The sequence below is a fragment of the Festucalex cinctus genome, chromosome 9 (genome assembly GCF_051991245.1).
Source record: "Festucalex cinctus isolate MCC-2025b chromosome 9, RoL_Fcin_1.0, whole genome shotgun sequence".
NCBI lineage: Eukaryota > Metazoa > Chordata > Actinopteri > Syngnathiformes > Syngnathidae > Festucalex > Festucalex cinctus.
The window spans coordinates 2277654-2302959 of record NC_135419.1 but is presented as its reverse complement, the minus strand read 5'-3'; the positions used below and the strand labels follow the sequence as shown (position 1 = coordinate 2302959).

General features: G+C 37.8%; 1 protein-coding gene across 3 annotated transcripts; it reads left to right on the top strand.

Annotated features, from left to right (window-relative positions):
• The first annotated feature begins 923 nt into the window (after window positions 1-923).
• On the top strand, window positions 924-18761 carry LOC144025565 (moesin a-like). 3 transcript variants are annotated; one of them, XM_077531754.1, is made up of 15 exons: window positions 924-1089; window positions 2352-2399; window positions 2622-2705; window positions 2776-2871; window positions 3030-3152; window positions 4745-4896; window positions 4979-5062; window positions 5125-5271; window positions 7242-7338; window positions 8042-8205; window positions 8355-8485; window positions 9082-9242; window positions 10935-11027; window positions 15741-15974; window positions 17527-18761. In XM_077531754.1, exons 1-15 carry the CDS (start codon window positions 1081-1083, stop codon window positions 17689-17691), a joined length of 1788 nt encoding a protein of 595 aa, XP_077387880.1. In that variant the 5' UTR covers window positions 924-1080; the 3' UTR covers window positions 17692-18761. The 3 variants fall into 3 exon arrangements, with proteins under 3 accessions (XP_077387880.1, XP_077387881.1, XP_077387883.1); XM_077531755.1 differs by lacking the exon at window positions 2352-2399; XM_077531757.1 differs by lacking the exon at window positions 4979-5062.
• Window positions 18762-25306: the final 6545 nt, after the last annotated feature.

The window sequence follows — 25306 nt, the reverse complement described above, 5'->3', positions numbered from 1 at the left end:
ACACATTGATCGCTTCACAAGCTAATTCGGTTCCCCTTCATCTGACAATTAGCATAGATTTTAAACATAGAAGGCCAAAACATCCCTAATGAAAATTAAATAGCACTTGTAAACTAGCCACTAGGGGGTGCTAGAACTGCACAAATGGAAATCAACCGGACTTTTTGAACAAATGTGTTCCTTTTAAATATTGTAAACATGACGACGACGACGATATTGTGGCAGTTTTAATATCACGATATTGCCCTTATCGTTACATCCCTACTTACGACTAGGGATGTAACGATATCCAAATATCACGATATGATATTATCACGATATGAAGCTCACGATATGATAATTATCACAATATTGTGGGGAGGTTGGTGATATTTAATAAAGGTCACAATATTGTAAAAAAAAAAAAAAAAAAGAGCTCCTACTAAAAAAAAAAAAAGCAACAATATTGTGCTTTTGTACATAATAGAAATACATAAACTACCTTCAATCTCTAATAACTTAATATTGAGGTACTTAATCGCGAATCCAAGCCCACATTGACTCACTTCAAAGCATTTTACAATCCCCTTCTTCTGGCAATTAGTGTATTTTAAACATAGGAGGGCCAAAACATACCGAATGAAAATTAAAATGCACTAAATAACTAGCCACCAGAGGGTGCTATAACTGCACAAATGGAAATCAACATGACTTTTTAACAGATGTGTCGCTTTTATTGCTGTTATGACAACTATCTTTCGATGTATTGAAAAAAAATAAATCCCTGGGATTTCAAATCAAACCAATTGTGGAAGACGAAGATTAAGTGCAAGGTAAGTGTCACATGATCAAAATGTGATGAGAAAGTGTTCTGAGAGGAAGTCTGCCTTTAAGCAATGCTCGGGTCCCAGGCAGGCAGCCTTTGGATTAAATGAGGGAGAGAGGTACTTGGGAACAATACAATGGTCTTTTCTCACTGCGTCTAATCCTTGTTGGTATTGCAAGCAGTTTCATATGACTCCACAGAGAAAAGGCGACAAGCGTGCCTAAGAAGAATTGTTTTACTACTGACTCCAGATTGGAAAAAAAAAAAAAAGAGAAATGTCAACTGTGAGTAGCAACTTGTTATTGTTTGTAGGCCTATATGTTTGAGGAAGTGTTTAGTTTTATATACAATTAGCCTCCTTGCCTTTGTGGGGTTTAAAATAAAGCACCGTAATCTAAAATGGAGCAAGGTCGAATGCATTATAGAAAATGCGGATGTGAGCCAAGAATTGCATGGTAGCTGTAGATTTTGCTGGATGTTATTGTTGCCAGAACTGTTAGCAAACAATTTTTCTTTTATTCCGTTGTATGTTGTTTTATTAAAAGTTGTAGGCTATAAATGCAAAGTTGAATGGTCCGCATTGTTTTGACCAGGGGTGGGAATCACAGATGATATTATCATGATATTGTAACAGTAATAACTAGGGGTGACAAAATTAGTGCGTTCATTTTGAGTTCATTTAAAGTTATTTTTATTTTTATTTATTTTATGTGCGATTAATGACCGCTCCCTACTTGTAAAGCCTGTACTGGCGGAATTCTAGTCGCAACACAGCAGACACGTCCACGTCAAAATTTAACTGTAATAAATGTAATAATAATGCATATATTTGTGGAGACTTGGATCAAGTTGTATTTTACAATTTTAAAAAAGTGCAGAATTTCACAAGTCATTTTATGTTTAAGATTAGATACCTCTTAATATGAAAACAAAAATGCACTGAGTTGTCATTGTGTTACAAATGCAATTATGTCATCTCGTGGCAGAAAAATGACCTCAACACAAATCAAAATCAGTCTTTTTTTTTTTTTTTGTATAGTACATCTTTTTTTAATTTAACTCAATTTTATGAATTATTATGAAATTACTGTATCAATGACTAAAAGATGCAGCCATAACTCTATTAGTTTAACTTTTTTTCCCCACTTTTATGTTAACAAGAATATGAAAACTTGGGGGGAAAAAAACATATTATTGTATATTTTATTGTACATTTAGAACAGATATAAAATTTGCAATTAATCATGACTATTCAAGTCATGTGATGAATTACAGTAAAATATTTTAATCCCCTACATTATATAGATTTATTTATTTTTGCTAAGTTCTGAATTGCCACTTCTATCTACCTAGAAACGAGGAAACCGATGGAACAAAATTAAATCAAATACAATGTTTGTAAAGTGATAGATAGATATGGTGATAAGACATTCTAATATTGATATTTTGTCCCACCACAAGTTTTGATCCACATTCACTATAGAATATTTATCATAGAATGAACCCCATCTAAAAATCTACTTTGGGCTTCATTTTTTGATTGTAGCCTCCACCAACCTCTTGTGAGTGGATGCTCCTGGTTGAACAGAAGAATGTAAGGAACACTCTTCTTTTTTTTTTTTGGTCCTTTTCCTGTCCAACAACCAACAAATTGACTTTAATTTCAAAGAGCCTCCAAAGATAATGGCAAATAATTAGTGTTCATTCCCACTCAGTTGTTGCTTTGTCATGTTCCTCAAAGTAGTGACGCAGTACAGAAATACAGATGATTGCGCAACAGCGATATTTTCCTCCTGTGTTTCCTGTTTTCCGGCAGATAAATGTTCGGGTTACGAGCATGGACGCTGAGCTGGAATTTGCCATCCTGCCCAGCACCACCGGCAAACAACTTTTCGATCAGGTACGTTATGTAACACCTGCTAATTAGGCCCTTTTTGAACACTAACGTTTTGCCGTGTCGTTCTGTTCAGATAGTGAAAACAATTGGGCTGAGGGAAACCTGGTTCTTTGGTCTCCAGTACCAGGACAGCAAAAGCTTCTCCACCTGGCTGAAGCTCAACAAAAGGGTGAGAAGAAAGTTTACCTGCCGGCACATCTCTCACATGACCCGCCCGGGTTGCCCCCCCCACCCCCCCCCCCCCCCCCCCTTGACAGATGCTCACGATTGAACGTGACTTCGTTGATCCGTCGAGGTTAATTAGCTGCTTGCTGTGCCCAATCCCAGGTGACCGCTCAGGATGTGAAGAGGGACAACCCTCTGTTGATAAAGTTCAGGGGAAAGTTTTACCCTGAGGATGTTGTCGAAGAACTCATCCAGGAGGCAACACAGCGTCTCTTCTTTCTGCAGGTTCATGAATACACAAACGACGGGCGCTGATATTAGCAAACAAAATGAATCGGGTTTTTAACTTTGCTATTTCATAATACAAAAAAAGTTGTAACAATTTTTAAATTGATTTTTTAATTAATTTTTTAATTAAATTTTTACATTTTTAAATTTTCAAATGTTTTAATTTTTTAATTTTCATACCTTAGAGCGTATTCCACATGTCATGTGGTTTAAATAATTCAATGTTATTTTACTCAAATAAATAAATAAATAAATAAATAAAAATAATAATAATTTTAAAAAAAAGAAAATAAAAAAGTTTTTGTTTCACCCAGTCATTAGCTACACATTTACACATGTTCGAAAAGAAGTAGGGAGAAGTTATAAACTTATAAACAGGTTTTAGCTTCATAGTGGTACCTCGTTGATACACAGATGAACCAGGAACCTCAAATACTAAAACAGATGCCACCAAAACCTCTGGGGGTTTTCCCAACAACTCAGGCATAAGGTTATTCTCTCTGGTTTTTCACAAGGGAGTTCATGTGCCTAAAAATGGATCCATGACGTGCATCAAATACACCTCAGTTGTGACGTGTTGTTGTTGTTTTTTTTTCTATCTGTTAAAGTAAATATACTCACAATGTGTTATGTTCTGAGGTTGGATCCCAAAAGCGCAGACACAAATAAGATTTTAACTCTTTATTCGCATAACATCGAGAGGCGTAGAACAAACTTGACTTAGACGAGAAACAATGAGAATGCGTCGAGAATCACGAGACGCCAATCCCCCTTGAACTGTGGAGATGCAAAGAGGAACCGAGGTAATAATCTGACAAACACACACTTCTCGGTTTGGCTTAAATAGACAGTGAATTGATCTGATTGGTTGTGGACTGACATGGAATTATCTGATTGGCTGTTGACCAAGTTAAAGAGATTAAAGATTCTTGACATCAAATAGCTCCTGACATCACATAACCTTTTTCCAGTCGAAACCAGATGATCGTTACATCAGTTCAAAACAGACGCTTGACCTCACGGTCATGACCCAAACATAACCCTGGCATGACCCAATCATGACTAGAGATGTAACGATACCCAAACATCACGATACGATAATTATCACAATATTGTGGGGGCGTTAGCGATATTTAAAAAAAACATCCCAATATTGTAAAAAAAAAAGAGCTTGTACTAAAAAAAAAAAAAAAAAAAAAAAAAAGCACAATATTGTGATTTTGTACATAACAGCAATGTATATAAACCACCTACAATCTCTAATAACAATATGGAGGCACTTACTTGCTAATGCAAGCACACATTTATCGCTTCACAAGCTAATTAGATTCACCTTCAACTGACAATTAGCATAAATTTGAAACATAGAAGGCCAAAACATCCCTAATGAAAATTGAATTGCACTAATAAGCTAGCCACTAGAGGGTGCTAGAACTGCACAACAGATGTGTTCCTTTTAAATATTGTGAACATGACGACGACGATATTGTGGCAGTTTTAATATCACAATATCACGATATTGCCCTTATCGTGACATCCCTAGTCATGCCACAATGTACAACTGCAATTCTTTTTTTTTTTAACTTTAGGTAAAAGAGAGCATCCTCAATGACGACATTTACTGTCCACCTGAGACTGCGGTTCTTTTGGCCTCATACGCGGTTCAAGTCAAACACGGAGACTACAGGAAAGATGATCACGTCCCGGGCTACCTAACAAGAGAGAAGCTGCTTCCCCAAAGGTAGTCGGCCCGTCATCCGGGTACAAACGTGAACTTTATACTCTGAATTCCAACCGTGTGTCATCTTCAACGATAAACCCAGGGTTTTAGAGCAGCACAAACTGAATAAGAATCAGTGGGAGGAAAGAATTCAAGTGTGGCACCAAGAGCACAAGGGAATGTTAAGGTAACCCGGAGTCAAAGCAACAGGCCGTTCATCATCACATATGACATGACTCCTTGCCGCAGGGAGGACGCCATGGTGGAGTACTTGAAGATATCCCAGGATCTTGAAATGTACGGGGTCAACTACTTCAGCATCAAGAACAAGAAAGGAACTGAGCTGTGGCTGGGAGTGGACGCCCTCGGCCTCAACATATACGACAAAATGGACAAGTAGGTCTTCCACTCGCAGCTGCGACGATTGTTCATTTCAGAACCGTTTTCATTTAGGGATATTCAATATTACTTTTTTTTTTTTCCCATACCGATATTAGTACAAGTACTCAACTCTTGAGAAGTCACAGGTATCAATACCATGTACTGATACGGTTACGTTATGCATCCATTAGATGGTGCTGCGCTAAAGGGAATGTCAACAAAACAGTCAGATAGGTCAGTCAAACTTTATTAATAGATTACAAACCATCTTTCTGACAACTCCATTCACTCCCAAAATGAATAAACATATTATTTTCTCTGAGGTAAAGTATTAGTATTAGCCAGCCATCCTAGATGGCGGGATCTTCTGCGCATGCGCGTCACCGATCGTGCAGGGTCAACGAATAGCGTCTTGACAGCGAGACCTGTTGCGGCTCAATATTGATCCATATATAAGGCGCACCGGATTATAAGGCGCATGGTCAGCTTTTGATTTTTTTTTTAGGTTTTTAGGTGCGCTTATAGTGCGGAAAATACGGTAAATTGCTTCAAGTGGCAACACACAATCCAAAATTTAAAATTTAAGTTTAATTCACTTAATTAAACAATTTTTAGTGTAGTTCTTTTGCTACATAAATACCCCCCCCCCCCCCCAAAAAAAAAAAAGAAAAGACAGATAATTAAAGAAAAATCTATATATCTCCAATACACCATACTAAAAATTGCCTGGAATTAATGACAATTTTCTATCCTTCTAATTTCTAGTTCCTGATTGTAAAACGTTCACAATACTAGTGTCAGCCGATTCCTTGAAATAAGTCCGGGTATCGGCCCGATATCGATACCTGGTATTGGTACTCGCCCATCACTAGTTTTATTTTTGTGTTGGATTCCAGTTTAGACACTTCAGTCATTCAGGGGAACGTTTATCATAAACAGTCACAACGCAGGAAATAGCAAAATCATTGAGGTCTTGTCTAATCGAAACATAGTTGGTGCGAATTACTTTTTTTTTTTTTTTCACCGCACTGACACACGACGCTGCTCAGCCAGTCACTTAATTTGAGTCTAACGCTTCATCCATTACGGCAGAGCGCGAACAAAGTCATGTGTTGAGCTATTTCGGCCCCAAACAGCCAAAACACAGTTTGTGATGTTTGCGGAAACGTGAGAAAACCATGTGAAACTCCTTGGGTTAAAACCACAATACCGAGTAAATACAATTTACCAAAAAGGCCGAATTGTGCCGTTGTGCTTTGGCGCTCCAGGCCGATCACAATTTACTCACAAATGGACTTATTCAGTGTGAAATTTGGGTCAGTTTAGTTGAACGCAAAGCAGACATGCTCATCGGAAGTCACAATTTTGCTCTGTTACGTGCATGACAACAGGCCTGATGGCTATTAATGGAAGAAAAATGTCATTGTTCTGTCTGTCACGATACGATAAGAAACACTGCATGAAATGACAGTATTATTTATTTATTTTTTATTTATTTATTTAATTTTTATTTTAAATTTTTATTTTTTTTGTTCATTCGGTAGTCTTCAACGTCTTATCATCATTGCTCTTTTATTTATTTTTTTATTTATTTTTATTTATTTTATTTTTTTTACGTGTATGTGTGTTTTTGTGGGTGTGCGCTTGTGTGCGTGTGTGCAAAGAAGTGTAAATTTAAACTCATTAATTCACCTAAAACCTCATAAAATCCCATTATTATTATTATTATTATTATTATTATTATTATTATTATTATTATTATTATTATTATTATTATTATTATTATCCCATTATTTATTATTATTACAGTATTATTTATGATACAGGATTGCTATAAAATAGCAAATGTTTTGACTGCTACCTCAGCATAGTTGTTGTCTACGTATATAATGAAACGATCATATTCATATAGACTGATTGTGTATTGTTTTACTTAACTTATTAGTGTCTGGGCTTTAACAATTTGTTTTTCTAATATTCTGCAGGCTGACCCCAAAGATTGGCTTCCCTTGGAGCGAGATCAGAAACGTTTCCTTCAATGACAAGAAGTTTGTCATCAAGCCTATTGACAAGAAATCTCCGGTACGGAATTCCTGGAAAAGTGCATTATTAAAATCATAATTTCCACGTGTTTAAATCTCCCTTTGTACTGTAATTAGCTCATTTACTCCCAATAACGTATAAATACGTTTTTTAATGTTCTAAGTGTCCCAAAGACGTATTTATACGTTGTTGTTTTTTTTGTGTTTTTTTATGCTAGAGCGTACAGAAGGCTTTGATGCAGCCTCTCAACTGCAAAGAACGGTTGCAGAAATGGTAGTTATTACACAAACGGCCAGCAGGTGGCAGCAGAGCAAAGGAGATCAACCAGGGCCATCTAGAAAAAAAGCTGAATTACTTAGAATTTTAAATAGATTTGTGAAAACTGATGAAACTTAGCTCTCTTCTAATGCTAATTTCTGCACAACGGAAACAGATAGAAACATGCTTTTTTTTCCTGCAGAAAGAAGAGACTTTAATCTTTCTTTTGACAGGTTCCATTCTTTTATAGCAATTGAACACAATATTCTGTGGGCCTTGCAAAATCAGTCAAAATCCAGTAAAACAGTCGGGAGCGAACAGGATTGCGAAATGTGAAAATGGCGGCGAGTGAATGAGTTAGGGTATTTTCCGGGCACATGTCCAGGAAATCAACAATGTTAAAAAAGCACAATCAATTTGACACTCAGTGACGCATCATAAAAGCAAACCATAAATAATTGATACTTTTTTTTGTGTTTTAAAGGACTTTGTTTTCTATGTGCCTCGTCTTCGCATCAACAAACGCATATTGGCGCTGTGTATGGGAAACCACGACTTGTACATGCGCAGGCGCAAACCGGACACCATTGAGGTGCAGCAGATGAAGGCCCAAGCGAGGGAGGAGAAGAACAAGAGGCAGATGGAGAGGTAAAAAAAAAAAAAAAAAAAAAAAAGGCAACGATGAGGGCTTCTCTTTTCATCTTTACAGTTTTACAGTTTGCTCTCTGTACTTAAGGAAGAAGTGTCAGGGGATGGAGTTGTTTCAGACGTGTATTTATGCACAATTCTACCGTCAGGGCTCTGCTTGAGAGTGAGAAAAAAAAGCGTGAAAACGCCGAGAAGGAAACGGAGAAGATTGCTCGCGAGACCATGGAACTGATGGAGAGATTGCGGCAGATTGAAGAGCAGACAAAGAGAGCTCAAGATGGTCGGAACTTTTTGAATACTTTTTGAATCATTTGTGTTTGCGTACATTATAAAAAAATTTAAAAAAAGAGGTCTGCCATGTTGAAATATATTAAAACTGTCAAAATATCGTCGTCGTCATGTTCACAATATTTAAAAGGAACACATCTATTACAAAAGTCAGGTTGATTTCCATTTGTGCAGATCTAGCACCCTCTAGTGGCTATTTTATTAGTGCAATTTAATTTTCATGAGGGATGTTTTGGCCTTCTCTGTTTAAAATCTATGCTAATTGTCAGATGAAGGGGAACCGAATTTGCTCGTGAAGCGATCAATGTGTGCTTGCATTAGCAAATAAGTGCTTCAATGTTGTTATTAGAGATTGCTGTTATGTACAAAAGCACAATATTGTACTTTTTTTTTTTTTTTTTTTTACAATATTGTGATCTTTTGTAAATATCGCCAACGCCCCCACAATATCGTGATAATTATCCTATCGTGACCTTCATATCGTGATAATATCGTATCGTGATGTTTGGATATCGTTACATCCCTAGCAACGTGCATAGTAATAGTGGCGGTGTACATGCTGTGTTCTGTGTTATGTTGTATTTTCAGAGCTGGAGGAGCAGACTCGCAGGGCGCTCGAGTTAGAGAACGAGAGGACGCTTGCACAGAAGGAAGCTGAGAGTCTGGACAACGACCACAGAGCCGCCATGAAGGCTAAAGAAGCTCTGCTACAACATCCCCAGTCAGAGATGAAGAGTCAGGAAGAGCTGGTACATAGCCACAATTAACCATTTACACCAGGGGTGTCCAAACTACGGCCCGGCGCCCATATGCGGCCCGCCATACATTTTTTGGCGGCCCGCGGCAAAATACGAAAAATTATTTTTCAATGCTGTTTAAAAAAAAAAAAAAAAAAAAAAAAGAAAGAAAGAGGGTGGATTAAAAATTTCTAGCAACGCAAGGACACAAATTTGCAGCGAATAATTCAGTTTCAGAAATAAAAATAGTTTCATCCACTTGTTGCTTAGTGTCAAGGTCCAATTAGTGAAAACATCACATTAAATTAATGGTTAATTATTAATGAAAATATTGTGAAGGCATCACATTAATGGTTGTTAAGGGTGGTCAGTTTACTAGCGATTGTTCTTGTTTGTGGTTCAGAATGTCAAGTTGGGATTCAGCTGCTGCTCAGTGGAGAGGCGGATCTATTGTAGTGGCACACACTTGTGACTGTTAGCAGTTTTCAATAAGTAACTGTACATTATATCAACAATTTATAATTGCTTCATTGATTTTTGTTTACCATGTTTAACTCATTCACTGCCATTGACGGAAAAAGACGTCAAATGATGCATTTTTTTTTTGCTGCTCTGGCAATGAATGTGTTAATAAATAACTAAAAAAAAAAAAAAAAAAAATCAATCAAAGTGGCCCTTGCAGCTTTCTATTTTTCTGTATGTGGCCCTCAGAGAAAAAAAATTTGGACACCCCTGATTTACACGAACCTAGATGCTAGTTCATGTACAGTATGTCATTCCTACACACGTATGTCCATTGGTTTTCATTGGTTACTCTTGAAGGTGGGAAAAAAAAAAAAATCTCTGTCAGAGAAAAGGCATCCCTTCTACTTCGCAGTCTCTTGAAAACTCATTTCTTTGAGAGCATCTCCTTGCCTTTCGAACACCTTAACGTGTGTCCAACTAGTCTCCACCTTGTGCCGCTTCACTATTGTGGCTAAAAAAAATAGACTTTAAAATAGAGCTAAAAATAAAAATAAAAATAGAGCTACAACACTATTGTGTGAATTACATCTGGTTAACCGAAATGAAATTAATCCACGTTTTTTGCCCGATACAACCCCAAGAGACCGCATCCACGCACGCGCACGTACGCACCCATACAAAACCCATTAGGGGTGCGAATTGCCCAGTACCTGACGATTCGATCCGTATCACGATTCATAGGTCACGATTCGATTCGATACCGATTAATCCCGATATGAATTTACAAGTCGATTGTTGCGATTTTTTTGACTCAAATTTGTACACTGTAAGATTTGTATGAAAATTTATTATTTATTGATCTGAAACTTCAGTCTTATAACTGTAAGCTACTGTATTTAACAAACAGGTTGTAACATTTTTCAAGTTTGAACAGCATTAAAATAAAATATTAAGGCTTAATGTTAAATTAATATAACATTTTTCCATGCTTAAGGTGTGAAATTTAGACGTTTTGTTGAATATTTTTCATCAAAAATGGATGTTAAAAAATCGATTCGGCTGCCTATTGAATCGATTCCAGAATTGCCTGCTGTAGTATCGCGATATATTGCCGAATCGATTTTTTTTTAACACCCCTAAAACCCATTGTCACGAGTCGCGACAGACAAAGAGCACAGTGTGACCTTAGATTAGGAGCACTCTTAACTCTTTCCCCCTTTTGTGTGCACATGTGGGTAGGCCACTGAGCTGGCGGAGCTTACATCGAAAATCTCCCAGCTGGAAGACGCCAAGAAGAAAAAGGACGAGGAGGCAATGCGATGGCAGAAGAGGGTGAGAATTAATGGAAGAAGCAAGATAAAGCCAGATAAAGGATGAATCGAAAATGCGCTAAGAGGGATGTCTGACACTACTCAGTGAAAAGTGTAGCCGATATGCTAAGATAGATAGATAGAAGCAAGGAATCCAGCGGTGGTAAGAATATCACAAGATTGACACCTTTATGGATTTTAATCAACCACAAATCTATGTTTTTGGATCCACCACGGAATCCTGCATTTGGAGGTTCACAAACTCATTTGCTCCCAATAACGTGCACATACGTTTTGTTTTTAATGTTTTAAGTGTCCCAAAGACGTATTTATACGTGTTTTTGTTTTTTTTATGCTAGAGCATACAGAAAGCTTTGATGCAGCCTCTCAACTGCAAAGAACGGTTGCAGAAATGGAAGTTATTACACAAACGGCCAGCAGGTGGCAGCAGAGCAAAGGAGATCAACCAGGGCCATCTAGAAAAAAAGCTCAATTACTTACGATTTTAAATGGATTTGTGCAAACTGATGAAACTTAGCTCTCTTCTAATGCTAATTGCTGCAAAACGGAAACAGATAGAAACATACTTTTTTTTTCCTGATGAAAGAAGAGACTTTAATCTTTCTTTTGACAGGTTCCATGCTTTTATAGCAATTGAACACAATATTCTGTGGGCCTTGCAAAATCTGTCAAAATTCAGTAAAACAGTAAAACAGGAGCGAACGGGATTGCGAAATGTGAAAATGGCGGCTAGTGAATGAGTTAAATGTGTCATCTTAAAATATCAACATAGTCATTTACTGCTACTACAATCTGTACATCTGTCGCCAAAATTTAACACCAAAACATTCCACATTTTGAATTGTGCATTCACATTCATTTCAGCTATGCCGTTGGTATGTTCTTGCTGTCTTGTTTTTTTGTTTTTTTTGTTTTTTCGGCTTTTTTCCCATTGCCTCACAGGTTTGATAGGTAATACCAATTTAATCTATAAAGGTTTTGAATATATATATATATATATATATATATATATATATATATATATATGGCGGCACGGTAGTCGAGTGGTTAGCACGTCCGCTTCCCAGTTCTGAGGTCTCCGGTTCGAGTCCAGGCTCGGACCTTCCTGGGTGGAGTTTGCATGTTCTCCCCGTGCCCGCGTGGGTCTTCTCCGGGTACTCCGGTCTCCTCCCACATTCCAAAGACATGCATGGCAGGTTAATTGGGCGCTCCGAATTGTCCCTACGTGTGGATGGTTGTTCGTCTCTGTGTGCCCTGCGATTGGTTGGCAACCAGTCCAGGGTGTCCCCCGCCTACTGCCCAGAGCCAGCTGAGATAGGCGCCAGCAGCCCCTGCGACCCTTGTGAGGAATAAGCGGTCAAGAAAATGGATGGATGGATATATATATATATATATATATATATATATATATTTTACTTTTTTTTTTTAATTTATACATGTGTATAATACTTCCCAAAACCTAAATTGACTCCCAAACCATGCAAACTAAAATTAGAAATGTGTTTTATGTACATTAAAAAACAAACAAACAAACAAAAAAAAATCACCTGCCCTGTAAATGTGTAATGTTTGACGCTTAAATGTACATTAAATACGTTAAAAAATATATGTATATACACAATAAAAATTAAAGCTACAAACATGTAGGATTTCACCAAACCAAACTTTTCTGTAAGGAAAGTACAGGAAAATTTACATTTTTGCACATCACTGCCACACTAGAATAGTTTAGTTTAGATTAACACAGTCAGAAGAGCAATGAAAATCTGTTCAGCGCCTTACAATTTAACGTTGAGGCAAAAAAAAAAAAAAAAAAAAAAATCATATATAAGCAAACAATTATTATAAAACATGATGTACATGCAGTTATTCCCACTTGGGAGCCTGCCCATATGGTAATGTGTGGTTATTTACAATCGGGTATTGCGAGCAGACAAAAAAAAAAAAAAAGTGATCAGAAACTGAAAAACCCAACAGAAACATACGCTCATGACAATACCCGCTGCAGGTGCTTCCTGTCCTTCACAGTACAGCTGTTGAACCAACTGCACTAGTAGGTCAGGAGGCTTCCATGGGTGCAAATACAGAAGTTTATCAGCAGGTGTTGGGGGAGATGGTTTTGGCGTTGTTTGTCTGAGAAAGTACAGTCTTGAATATGCTTTCCCCAACCTGATGGGAGCTGTTGGTGGACCAGCTGAGGTCTGTCGAGATATGGACACTGAGGAACTCCAACCTTCTCCATCACCACTGAGCGTGGGAATCTCAGTTGTCTTGGATTTCCTGAAGTCCACGATCATCTCCTTCGTCTTGGCTGTATTCCGGTCCAGGTTGTTGATTTCATAACATTCACCTGAGATGCAAGAGCTCCTCTCTGTAGGCTGATTCATCGCGTCGTCAGCAAAAATGGTGTCGATGGAGTGAATGGGAGAGCAGTCAAGAGTGAGAATAGGAGGGGACTTCGGACACATCCCTGGGGTGTCCACGTATTTGGATGTTATTTCTGGGACTTCTACCATGGTTGTTCTACCGTGGTTAAATATGTTTTGTGTTTAAATTGTGTTATTTTGTCATGTTTCATTTATTCTGAGCTTATTTTTTGTCTTAAATGTCCGACTCTTGTCATGCTATGTAGCTAGCTAGCTTCCCAAAAAAAAACGAGTTTGCAAACGGTTTTATTTTGAAATATACCGGATTTACCTTGATGCGAGATGCCCGATTTCCTGTCCGGCTCGTGTCATTTCTTCAACTTCACGAAATTCCGCACGCGGCGTCCGGAAGGAATAGAACGCTTGCGGAAATCTTCCGCATCGCTGCAGTTGTTCCGCACCACAGACGCACCGTTCCGCAGAATTGGGCTCAGTGACTTTTAGGACAGACAAAAGCGACTTTCATGACTGGGGAGTTGGCAACACTGATGACAAGAGCATCGGCCGCACACGCGCCAACGGACTAACAGCGCACACATCAAGTGGCTTGGCCGAAATAGTGTTAGACACACCAAAAAACGTTACAGCCTGAAGGCTGCAGCTTGTGATTACGCTTTGTCGGACTGGTGCTGTCGTGCGAACAACATAGCAAAACACTCACCAGGCCTGAGCATGTCGGATCCCACCACCGGCATCCGCCACTGTGGATTTGGAGCAGAATGAATGAATGAATTCATTAATTTTAATATTTTTTATGTGGGCTCGTCAGACCGCAACACACTTTTTCACAGAGAAGGTAGCCTTCACACTTCATGGTAGAGTTTTAACTTGCATTTTTAGTAGGGGTGTCAAAAATTAGTGCGTTAATTTTGAGTTAATTTAAAGTTCTTTTTAACGCCACTATTTTTTTTAACGCGCGATTAATTTTAACTTACTTATTTGGAAAGCCTGTACTGGGGGAATTCCAAATGCAACTTAGCAAACAGGTCCACGTCAAAATCTAGAAAAATAAATAAATAAATAATAATATGCATGTATTTGAGGAGACTGGGGTCAAATTATATTTTACAATTTCAAAAGTGTGCAGAATTTTCACAAATTTTAAAGATTAGATAGATGCGGCCATTTTTCTATTAAATTAACATTTTTGCCCCCACTTTTATGTTAACAAGAGTATGAAAACTTGGGAAGATAAAAATATTTGATTGTACATTTAAAACAGGTATAAAATTTGTTAACTATGGAATCGTATGCCGAGAAACGTTTCTTGGGAGGACGAATATGGCGGCCTCGTGGCTTCAAAAGTCTCGGCCTATCGGCTATTTAATGGTTCGTCTTCTTCGCTGATTCTTCTTCTACGCTTTCCGTTAACACCCTATAGCAGCTCTACAGCGCCACTCCAGACGTGGTGTATACATTACAGACGTTAAACGTCCGTTCTGTCTGTACAAGATTTGTGTGAGGAACGAACAGGGCCATTGATGGCTGTTTTTAATGCAGTGCCACCAGAGGGATGAAAGGTCATGGGCATTCAATGTTTGTTTGTTTGTCGCTTATGTGCAGAGATTTCTCAGAGATTATTATTATTTTTTTTTAATCGTATGGACCGTAGATGATGATCCACGATTGCCCTGTTAGCTTGTTTGCTCACGCGGTTGTTCAGCAAAGCGGTGACCTTCGCTTCATCCTTGCGTGTGAACAGCTGTGCCTTTCGGGGTTGTTCTTTTTTATGCATCATGACACTTTTTTCTTTTTCTTTTTTTCGAATGCGCTGCAGGAGTCAAATTCCAAATATTTCCATTTATCAGTTTGAACATTAAATATATTTCCTTTAATGTGTATTCATTTAAATATTAGTTTCATCTGATTTGGAAATCATTGCATTGTTTTTTATTTTTATTTTCATTTTACACGTCCCAACTTTATTGGAATTGGGGTGTGTCAATTGGTGAGATGGGATAAGCTCCAGCTCGAGTGAGGCTCATTCAGGCCATGACCCTGATGACTACAGATTATATCAATTATAATATTTCTTCCCATTGAAGTGGGTGTGATGAATCTCTTTATTATGGGAATGTGTACCTAATGTGTTCAGTGAGCAGTTTTAGTGGGAGAAACAGTGAACGAGCTTTTACACTGACTTAAGGTGGATACGGCCTTCTTGTTAAAAACAAATCATTGTCTCATTGTGTACATACTGCAACTAACATAACGTTATATGGCTAGCGAGGGTGTAAAAATCTGTAAGTCCTCCACTCTACTGAATATGTAAATATATTTGTTGACAGGCAATGATGGTAGAAGCGGATTTAGAGAGAACCAAAGAGGAGCTGAAGTCTAAAATCATGGGAATCCACATCCAGGATTCTGTCCACCCTCACATGCACGATCACGACGAGACAGATGAGAGCAGTGCGGAGGCGAGTGCCGAGTTAATGTCTCCCGGCACGGTGCGCGACCGCAGTGAGGAGGAAAGAGTAACAGAGGCGCAGAAGAACCAGAGACTGCAGAAAAACTTGAAGGTATGGATTAAGCCAGCTCCTGTTGTTTGACAGCATATTTATTGATATTTACATTTACACGTGTGTCCATCACTGAAATTATTCACAAAAAGATGGTCCTCAAACAGCCACCTGTTAATGCAGTGGTGTCCATTATTTTTGCTCTATTTCTTGGGTTTTCTATTAATACACATATGAGTTTGTGTTGTGAACTTGACAGATTAACTTCCCCTAAAAAGTAGATTTTTTTTAAATTTTTTTTGAGGAACTAAGTGCACCCAACATAATGAAAGGGTTAGTCAACACAAAAATGTTTTTGACAATAATATTATGTTCTATGCAGCCCCACTCTAAATAAGGTATTTTAGTGAATATTGTGTTGATGCAGTGCTTCTCAAATAGTGGGGTGCCCCCCCCCCCCCCCCCCCCCCCCCACCCCATCAAGATGTTGCAGCCAGTTTGCCATTCAAGTGGTTTTATTCACGCCGCATATGCTATCACTGCGAAAAGGACAGTCGAAAATTTAATAAAAAAATATAGTTAAATAAGAAAATTATTACTTCAAATCAGCAAAATTATCTGCCAACAGAACAAGAAAAAAATTACTTAAATTTACCTGTGATTTAGAAAAATAAGAAAATAATACTGTTCTCATATCAACCACAGCAGTCTTGAAAATAGTATTTTTATACAAAAAAAAATTACTTTTTCCAAGCTGTAATAAATACAACTATTTTCTTAAAATGCATATGTTTTTTTTTTTGTTTTTTTTTGTTTTTTGTTTTTACTCTTGGGTAACGTTGCCTGAGTGTCGAGCAGGGAAGTAACAGGTCACATTTTTATTGTCTTTGGTATGGCCCAGGCCAGTTTTGAACCCACAACCTCCAAGTCTGCACTCTACCACTAGTTCACTGAATTTGGACAGCAGAATATTGGAAAGATGAAAAAAAAAAAAAAAAAAGAGCTTAGGAAATATAACAAAACTTTCACTATTGTTTTTATACTTGTAATTCTCCATTTATCTTATTTTTAGAATATGCAAAATCTTAAAATAAGAAAATTCATCTTATGAAACTCCAGTTCAGGGCCTTTGATGTTGGTTAGTTGTCGTCTTAAAATGTGGAAAATGCTTGTTTTAAGCCTCACGGTACTTAAAACTGGCTGTTAACACCCAAGACTAAGACTGCTTGATCAAATATGAAAATTAAGTAAAAAGTATCTAAATATAAGCACAATGATCTTATTTGACAATTTCATTTTAAGTAAAAAATAACTTGTCATAGCAAAATTATAAAGAAATTCTATCTTAGTTAAGATTTCAATTTTTGCAGTGATCTCCAAAGGATTTTACTCCTGGAATAAAACTGGGCTCAATTTTCCCAAGCAAAACAAGACGCCGCGTGATGTTGCATAGAACCTCCAACACGGAAACGGACTTAATAACCACGGACAAAAGAATGTTTTCAGATTGGGATTGAGGGGAGGACGAGGCGGCGTGGGGAGAGCGGGCCGAAGCTTTTGAATAGTTTCAGCTATGAAGGATTTCATTCTGCGTGTTTGTGTTCTCTTTCAGTTCCTGAGCGCCGAGCTCGCTCGAGCCGTCGACGAGAGCAAAAAGACCGAAAATGACCTGATCCATGCCGAGAATGTAAAGGCCGGCCGGGACAAATACAAGACGCTACGTCAGATTCGTCAGGGCAACACCAAACAGCGCATCGATGAATTTGAGTCCATGTGAATGATTAACGAAATCGAGAAACACAGAAGTCGAGCAGTATTCAATTCATAACATGATTACATCTAAGAACAAATGAATAGACTTAATGTAAAAACAATAATACTATTTAGTGTCCTTGATTTTCAATTTTCCATCTGAGGCTAGTCTGTGAAAAAAATTGCATTACTTACTTTTTTTCAGACCGGTACCGATACTCAGACCCTCAGTACTCACCGATACCGATACCAACTGCCGATACCAGTAGTACATTTTGACAAATTAAAAAAAATCACAAAAGGTTATTTTTAAACAAATATATTTCCTTTAATTTTGACAAAAAAAAAAAACAAACAGCACAGTCACTCTTCAATAGTCTTAAAGCTCAAAATAAAACACAAAAATGCTCTTTTAGTTTAAGATTCACAATTTTGAAGTATTTCCCAAACCAGTGAAGTTTTGGTGAAAAACTGCTGCAAGCTATAGCGCCACTTACAGGCAAGGAGGACTCACTTAACGTCTTCCCCCTCTGCCGTCGCTCGCTTGTACTCGTCTGCGTCACGAGTACTCGAGTACTTGAAAAAAAAAGGCTGGTATCGGCCCGATACCGATACCTGGTATCGGTACTCGCCCATCCCTACTTACTGCAAACATACACTAACCATAATATTGCACAATCTCATAAGAGCCAGTACAAAATATTTGTCAAATTCACGCTGCATTTTTAAAGCTAATGCCTGCTTTGATTGACACGGTCAGAGAAATTGAACAATTGTGGTTTCTGATATTTAGCTTTTCCTTATTTAGCCGATTGTGATGGTAGAAATACAGACACGTATAACTGCTGAATACCCGTTTGACAGTGTCAATAAAAACGAAGCAGACAGAATTTCTGACAGTTCTTTGTATTGCTTCTGAAATTGTGCAGGTAAAAATGTTGTGTATGACGTACCAAAGCCGTCTTTTTCTGTTTTTTTGTTTTGTTTTTCTTGTTACAGCTGCGACACTGAGTTTTAAGAATTTCACATTGTTCTCAGCAAATACTAATTTGTATTTCTTTGATTGCAATAAAATAGAGACAGCTTCTGACAGTGTGTGATGCCGTTTGTTTTGCATCACCTTCCTTCCATGTGTCAAATAATGTGCTTGACATAAAATACAGTACTGTGTGTTGATGATGCATTTTGTGTCTGTTTCTCTGATTTTACTTCTCACTCAGCCCCTCCCCCACCTTTGATGTATCTCGGTCTCAATCTTGACTTTACCAACTTTGCAGTGGTGACGACTTCCAAACTTTGAATACCAAAAAGTAGGTCTAAATGACTCGTGTCTGCTGTTTCACGTACCCTTTCGAACAGGAACACGTATGTTCTGTCAAAGCCCATGCAAAGCTCAGCAGGTGAGCTGGTCACTGCAGTAGCTTATCATTAAACGGATCGTTCCTTACTCCTCTTTGGTTCCGGTTGTTTTTCCTTGCGGTCGCCACAGGAACTGGAAAAGAAACCATCTTTCACTTTGATGGATTGGATGCACTGGCTTCTATGGATCTCACTCTGCCTTATCGATCCTTCCCTCCTTCCTCTCTTTAGTTTTTCCTCTGGTCTCTTGAGATCTCGCTAAATTTGCTGGAATTTAGAGGCTTCCGGGGTTGGCGTAAGACTTTGATTTTGTAATCATGGGGAAGGCAGGAAGTGTTTGGTCGGTGCTGGATTTCACTTTGATTTATCTTTCTTTTCTCTTTATTTTTTTCTGACCTTTTCTCTGGTCTCCTGACCATTTAAACCTCACGACTCTGGCGAGATTCTGAAGTACCTGGTTAAGGCGAAGGGTAATGGGATATTTATAAGGTTTTAGGTGAATTAATGAGTATAAATTTATACGTATTTGCTCGCACGCGCACACACGCAAACGCACGCACACACAAAAAAAAAAAAAAAAAAAAAGAGCAATGATGATAAGACGTTGAATCGGTAAGACTACCGAATGAACAATTCTGAGCTCTTTAAGAAAAAAGAAAAAAAAGAAAAAAAAAAAAAAAGAAAAGAAACCATCTGACAGACTGCAACAGAACTATTTATATTACTATTTGGCATTTTCATTCCAAGAGCACGCCGTCTCATTTCAACTGTCAACTTTATCTTTTCCACTCTCTCCGTGTCTACCAGTGCTGATTTCTTTAACACGTTTATTCTAAATGACGCAAGCTCACACTTATTCACTATTGCAGCGAATTTGTCACATCCCCCACAGTTTCTGTTCTTGCACTTGTAATCCAATAATTGAGAGGCATCTGCCTGCTTCATTGCCTTCATATGTGAGCCTCGTTGCAGAGAAGTGAGTGTCAGAGCCTTAATTGGCATTTGGCGGAGCTACGGTTGCTTTTCCTCAACTTTGATAGTGTGTTATAGTAACTATAGCGTGCACACACACAACAAGTCAGGGGCGGGCGGATTAAGAGGGGTTAAAGTGATGATGATGATTTGAAGGCTTCTTGTCATGTTTAAGGCAAATTTTCAAATAGGACAATTCCAATTCTTTCTTTCAGTTCTGGTTTCAAAATTATTTTTAGGAAATAGGACATCAGAGACTCAGCTTGGAAGTGGTTTTGGTGTTTATTTTTTTCCAGGAAGCACTTTAGATTATTTTCCGAAAGGTTCAAATGAAATATTGAACGCCTGAACTCAAAGGTCAGTCTGGGGACCTTTGCCAAAGGAATTATTGTAACCCAGCTGGTGGTGGGGTTGCATAAGATTTACCTGCAATATTTTGAGGAGAACACAATTCTGCTTGAATGATTAAATCGATTTTCATCCATTATAATCATCTACTTAACTCTTTGACTGCCAAACGTTATCCAAACGTTAACGCTGCCAGCCGATTTGGAGCATTTTCACTCATCTTTCAAAAGCAAACAGAATATGGTGCGGTATGACAACATAAATATATAAGACTGGATTCCATTCTTTCATGAGAAAAAAAAAAAGTATGTTTCGACCTTATTCCGTTCTTTAGTAATCGCTATTTTATTAAATTAGGTCATTTGAGTGACATAAGCGAAAATACAAAAATATTAAGAGAAAAACAAGCTTTTATTGTGAAAAGATACATTTTTTTGCACAACAGTGGCTTTGACGCAAATATTTTTTGTTGAGTAACAAGACAGTGCTGCACAAGACGTTGCGCTGCCCATTGAGAGAAAAAAAACCCTCAAAACAAAACGGAATAAACGTAAATTAACGATTTTGGCGACATTCATTAGGATTTTAGAATATGTCATTTAACGTTTTTGGCGGTCAAAGAGTTAAACTGGAACTGCTTTTACAAATGGGACATCTTTTGTGGGGTGGCCCAGGGAATTGTGATGTACAGCTGGGATTTGTTTCTTTTTAAGTGTGAAAATTGCAATATAAAGTATGTCGTAGTGTGCTATAATAGCTATATGAGTTCCTATTTAAATCAAAGACTGATTAATTGCTTGACTGAGACAACTTGCACTAACAAAAGGTTTCAGAAGAAATTGTGACTTCATAAAGCAAAGACCACTGTAAAGAGGTGTATATTTTCTCTGCTTGAAGAGAAAAACTTAGATTAGTTTGTCTCTTTTTTTTTTTTTTTTTTTCAAACAGCAAAGAGTATCTAAAAAGAACACTAGCAAAAATAAATCACAAGTGACACTAATGAGGGAGATTCCGGATCGACAACTAACAGTAAAAAGTCAGTGTTTTTATTTTGTCAAAAACAAATGTCACATAACCCAAGACTGCCTTAAGACAAACGAACAAACACACCAGCACTTTATATTCGTCAGTCTAATGACATTTTTGGCAAACCAGCAGTGGTTAGAAAGAAGTTTTTTTTTTTTAAACTAATATCCGTGGGATTCTGAAAAGGGCTGTAATGAATCAAAGCACAGAAGATTAAGACTTTAACTTCAGCCAGCCACACTTCTTCTTCTTGCAATGTGCCTCAAGCATGGCATGTGGGGGGGGAAAAAAAAAGAAAAGAGGCCTGCGTGCTGCACACCATGAGTGTGTAATGTCGTTATACTGGAGCAATTAATTGGGAATAAGACATACAGTATCATATTACCTTCAGCAAGGATGCCATCTTTTCATTGAAGTTTATTGAACATGTAAACATAACATATAAACATAATTTAACACAATATAATAATATAATATTAACATTTGTTAACAGGATTAACATCAGTAGAAATGGATTAATAGAACAAATTATTTTATCATCTTATTATTATTGTTTTGTTTTTTTGTTTTTTTATAGGACCCCCTAGTGGTCGGGGAGCAGTTGTCACTCGATATCCAAACATCACCATACGAAGGTCACGATACGATAATTTTCACGATGTTGTGGGGGTGTTGGCGATATTTAAAAAAGATCACAATATTGTAAAAAAGAGAGCTCATACTAAAAAAAAAAAAAAAGCACAGTATTGTGCTTTTGTACATAACAGCAATGCATATTAACCACCTACAATCGCTAATAACAATATTGACGCACTTACTTGCTAACGCAAGCACACATTGATCGCTTCATAAACAAATTCGGTTCCCCTTCATCTGACAATTAGCACAGATTTTAAACAATAGAAGGCCAAAACATCCCTAATGAAAATTAAATTGCGCTAATAAAATAGCCACTAGAGGGTGCTAGATCTGCACAAATGGAAATCAACCTGTCTTTTTTTTTAACAGATATGTTCCTTTTAAATATTATGAACATGACGACGACGATATTGTGGCAGTTTTAATATCGCGATATCACGATATTGCCCTTATCGTGACGTCGCTAGTTGTCACACGGACACACAATCGAGGGCGCAAGGCGATCTCTCTTATTATACTTCACACAATACTGTAACAGTGAGGAACAAAAAAAAAGAAGCTCATTTTCAAATGAAAAATGTTGTACAGTGATACCTCGGCTCACGAACTTAATTGGTTCCCAGAGAGTGTGTGTAAGCCGAAAAGTTCTTCTTCCGAACATTTATTTCCCATAAGAAACCATTAAAATGAGAATAATCCGTTCCCAGGTCCCTATTAAACATAATTTTCTACTAAATAAGCCTTAAAACTACACAAAAATATACCTTATTTTATGTATAATAAATGTGCTATTGTATTGTAATTAAAGAAATGAATTGAACTGTATAATAAAGTCGTTTTATTTTACTTTGTGATGGTAGTTCTTAAGGATAGTAGCAATTAGGGGTGTGAATTGCCTCGTACCTGACGATTCGATTCGCATCACGATTCACAGGTCACGATTCGATTCGATACCGATTAATCCCGATACGAATTTATAAGTCGATTGTTGCGATTTTTTTTTCATTCAAATTTAGAAAATACTAATCAGTAAGCTTGTAGAGTGTAAGATTTATATGAAAATGTATTATTTATTTATCTGAAATTTCAGTCTTATAGAGGTTGTAATCTGTTTCATGTTTGAACAGCATTAAAATAAAATATTAAGGCTTAATGTTCCGTTCATATAACATTCTTCCATGCTCAAGGTGTGAATCCTAACCCGAAGTCAGACGTTTTGTTGAATATTTTTCCATTAAAAATGGAAGTTTAAAAATCGATTCACACACACAAAAAAAAAAAACAAAAAAAAAAAAGGCAATGATGATAAGACGTTGAATCGGTAAGACTACCGAATGAACAATTCTGAGCTCTTAAAAAAAAAAAAAAAACGATTTTTTTGTATTGAATCGATTCGAGAATCGCGCGATGTCGTATCGCGATATATCGCCGAATCGATTTTTTTTAACACCCCTAGTAGCAATGGTAGACTTACTTCATTCGCGAGCGTTTCACCGCGTCGAGTGTTTATGGAACGGTTGCGGCTCATTCGCACTTTCGTGCTCACCGGAGCGGAGGAGGCGTGTCCCTTGGTGAACAAGGAAGTGGAGCACTTTAGCGAGTCAACAAAAAGTGAGCACCGCCAACTACTTTCACCTCTTTCCTTTGGACTAAACAGCCGTGGCACGATTTTCTCCTTTTTTGAGGTACGTGATGGCACTTTCGCTTTTTCTTAGTGGCGCGAACTCCATTGACTACAATGCAAACGCGCCGCCGAATCGCCGTCCCTCGCTGGTAAGCATTCGGCTTAACACTAGCCTGTGGTGGGGTCTTTTTCGCTCCCATAATAGCAAAAGTACACTCAAAATGTCTATCAAACACAAACCGCGTCCGCACTAAAAGAAAAGGGGTGACGAACTGGGACGCCGTGAGCGCGCGTCAGCTTCTCGTGGCCGCCACCGTGGCGCTGCTGGACCGCGTGGTTTGGTTCGTCCGCCCAAAAGTAGTTCGTCAGCAGAGACTAAATTCTCGCCAATTTAATGTTCGTGAGGCGAAAAGTTTGTGAGCTAAAGCGTTCGTCAGCCGAGGTATCGCTGTATATTAACTCATTAGCTCCCAAAAACATATAAATACGTCATATTTTAAATGTTTTAAGTGTCCCAAAGACGTACATATACGTTTTTGTTTTGTTTTTTTTATGCCAGAGCATAGAGAAGGCTTTGATCCAGTCTCTCTACTGCAGAAAATGGTTGAGTGGCAGCAGAGTATAAGAGATCAACCAGGCCATGTTAAAACGAGCTGATTTCCCCACAGTTCCAAGCAGAAATGTGAAAAACAATTAAACTTAGCTATGTTCGATTGTTAATTGTTGCACAGCGGAAACAGAAAGGAATGTGCTTTTTTTTTTCCCTGCTAAAAGAAGAGACTCTAATCTCTCTTTTGGTATATTTCGCGGGCCTTGAAAAATCAGTCAAAATCCAGGAAAACACTTAAGTGAAAATGGTTGGGAGTGAATGAGTTAATAACACACCCAGGCTGCTGCAATCACCATTCTCAAAATATCTAAGCAGCTTATATGTGAAGGTTTTTCTCGAGGAATATTCACTGATCCACATGGTCAGCAGCATGAAGCAAGCAGCAATGCGCTTTAACGACATCACCAGCTCTGCTAAACTTTCATTCAGAGGGAACACACGCTGGAATGGATAGATAGGTAACTCTTGGAACAGATACGGCTTTTTTTCCACCATGCAAGGCTCAAAGAATGTGAAGGCAATAATGTTTTCACAGAGTTGCTCACAAGTGTGCTGTAAAAAAAAAAAAAAAAAAAAAAAAAAAAAAAAAACTTTGCAATGCATTGCTCATATTTCATGTTCATGTAGCAGGCAGCTTACAAAAGTAATCTTTTCTTGCATCATTGCGTTGTTGCATGTATGGATGTTTCGTTTAATTATTTTGCCTTTTTTTTTTTTTTTTTTTAAGTATTTACTCCAGCTCACCCACGACCCTAATGAGGACACGCTGTATATGGCTGAATGGATACCTTGACTGGCAATGTAACAGATGACTTTACAAGTAGCGCCAGTAAAAGCAAATAGCATGTGACCATAGCAACTGCGGGGTAAAAAAGTTTGGCCAAGTTAGGTTTTGATGAAACTTTCCCACTCGAAGATCTGCCACTGAGGTACGCAAAATAAACCGAGACAGCGATATAGCACACTGGACCTCCCTATAGTACTCGTTTGGGGGTGAAATTAGGTTCTTGTACCGAGGACAATCTGAGGCTCAAAGGAGGAACACGGATGACCCATCCGAAA

Coding starts and splice junctions, on each gene's coding strand:
- LOC144025565 (XM_077531754.1), top strand. Junction 2,400..2,621: donor TCCTGGTTGAACAGAAGAAT/GTAAGGAACACT, acceptor GTTTTCCGGCAG/ATAAATGTTCGGGTTACGAG. Junction 2,872..3,029: donor GGCTGAAGCTCAACAAAAGG/GTGAGAAGAAAG, acceptor GCCCAATCCCAG/GTGACCGCTCAGGATGTGAA.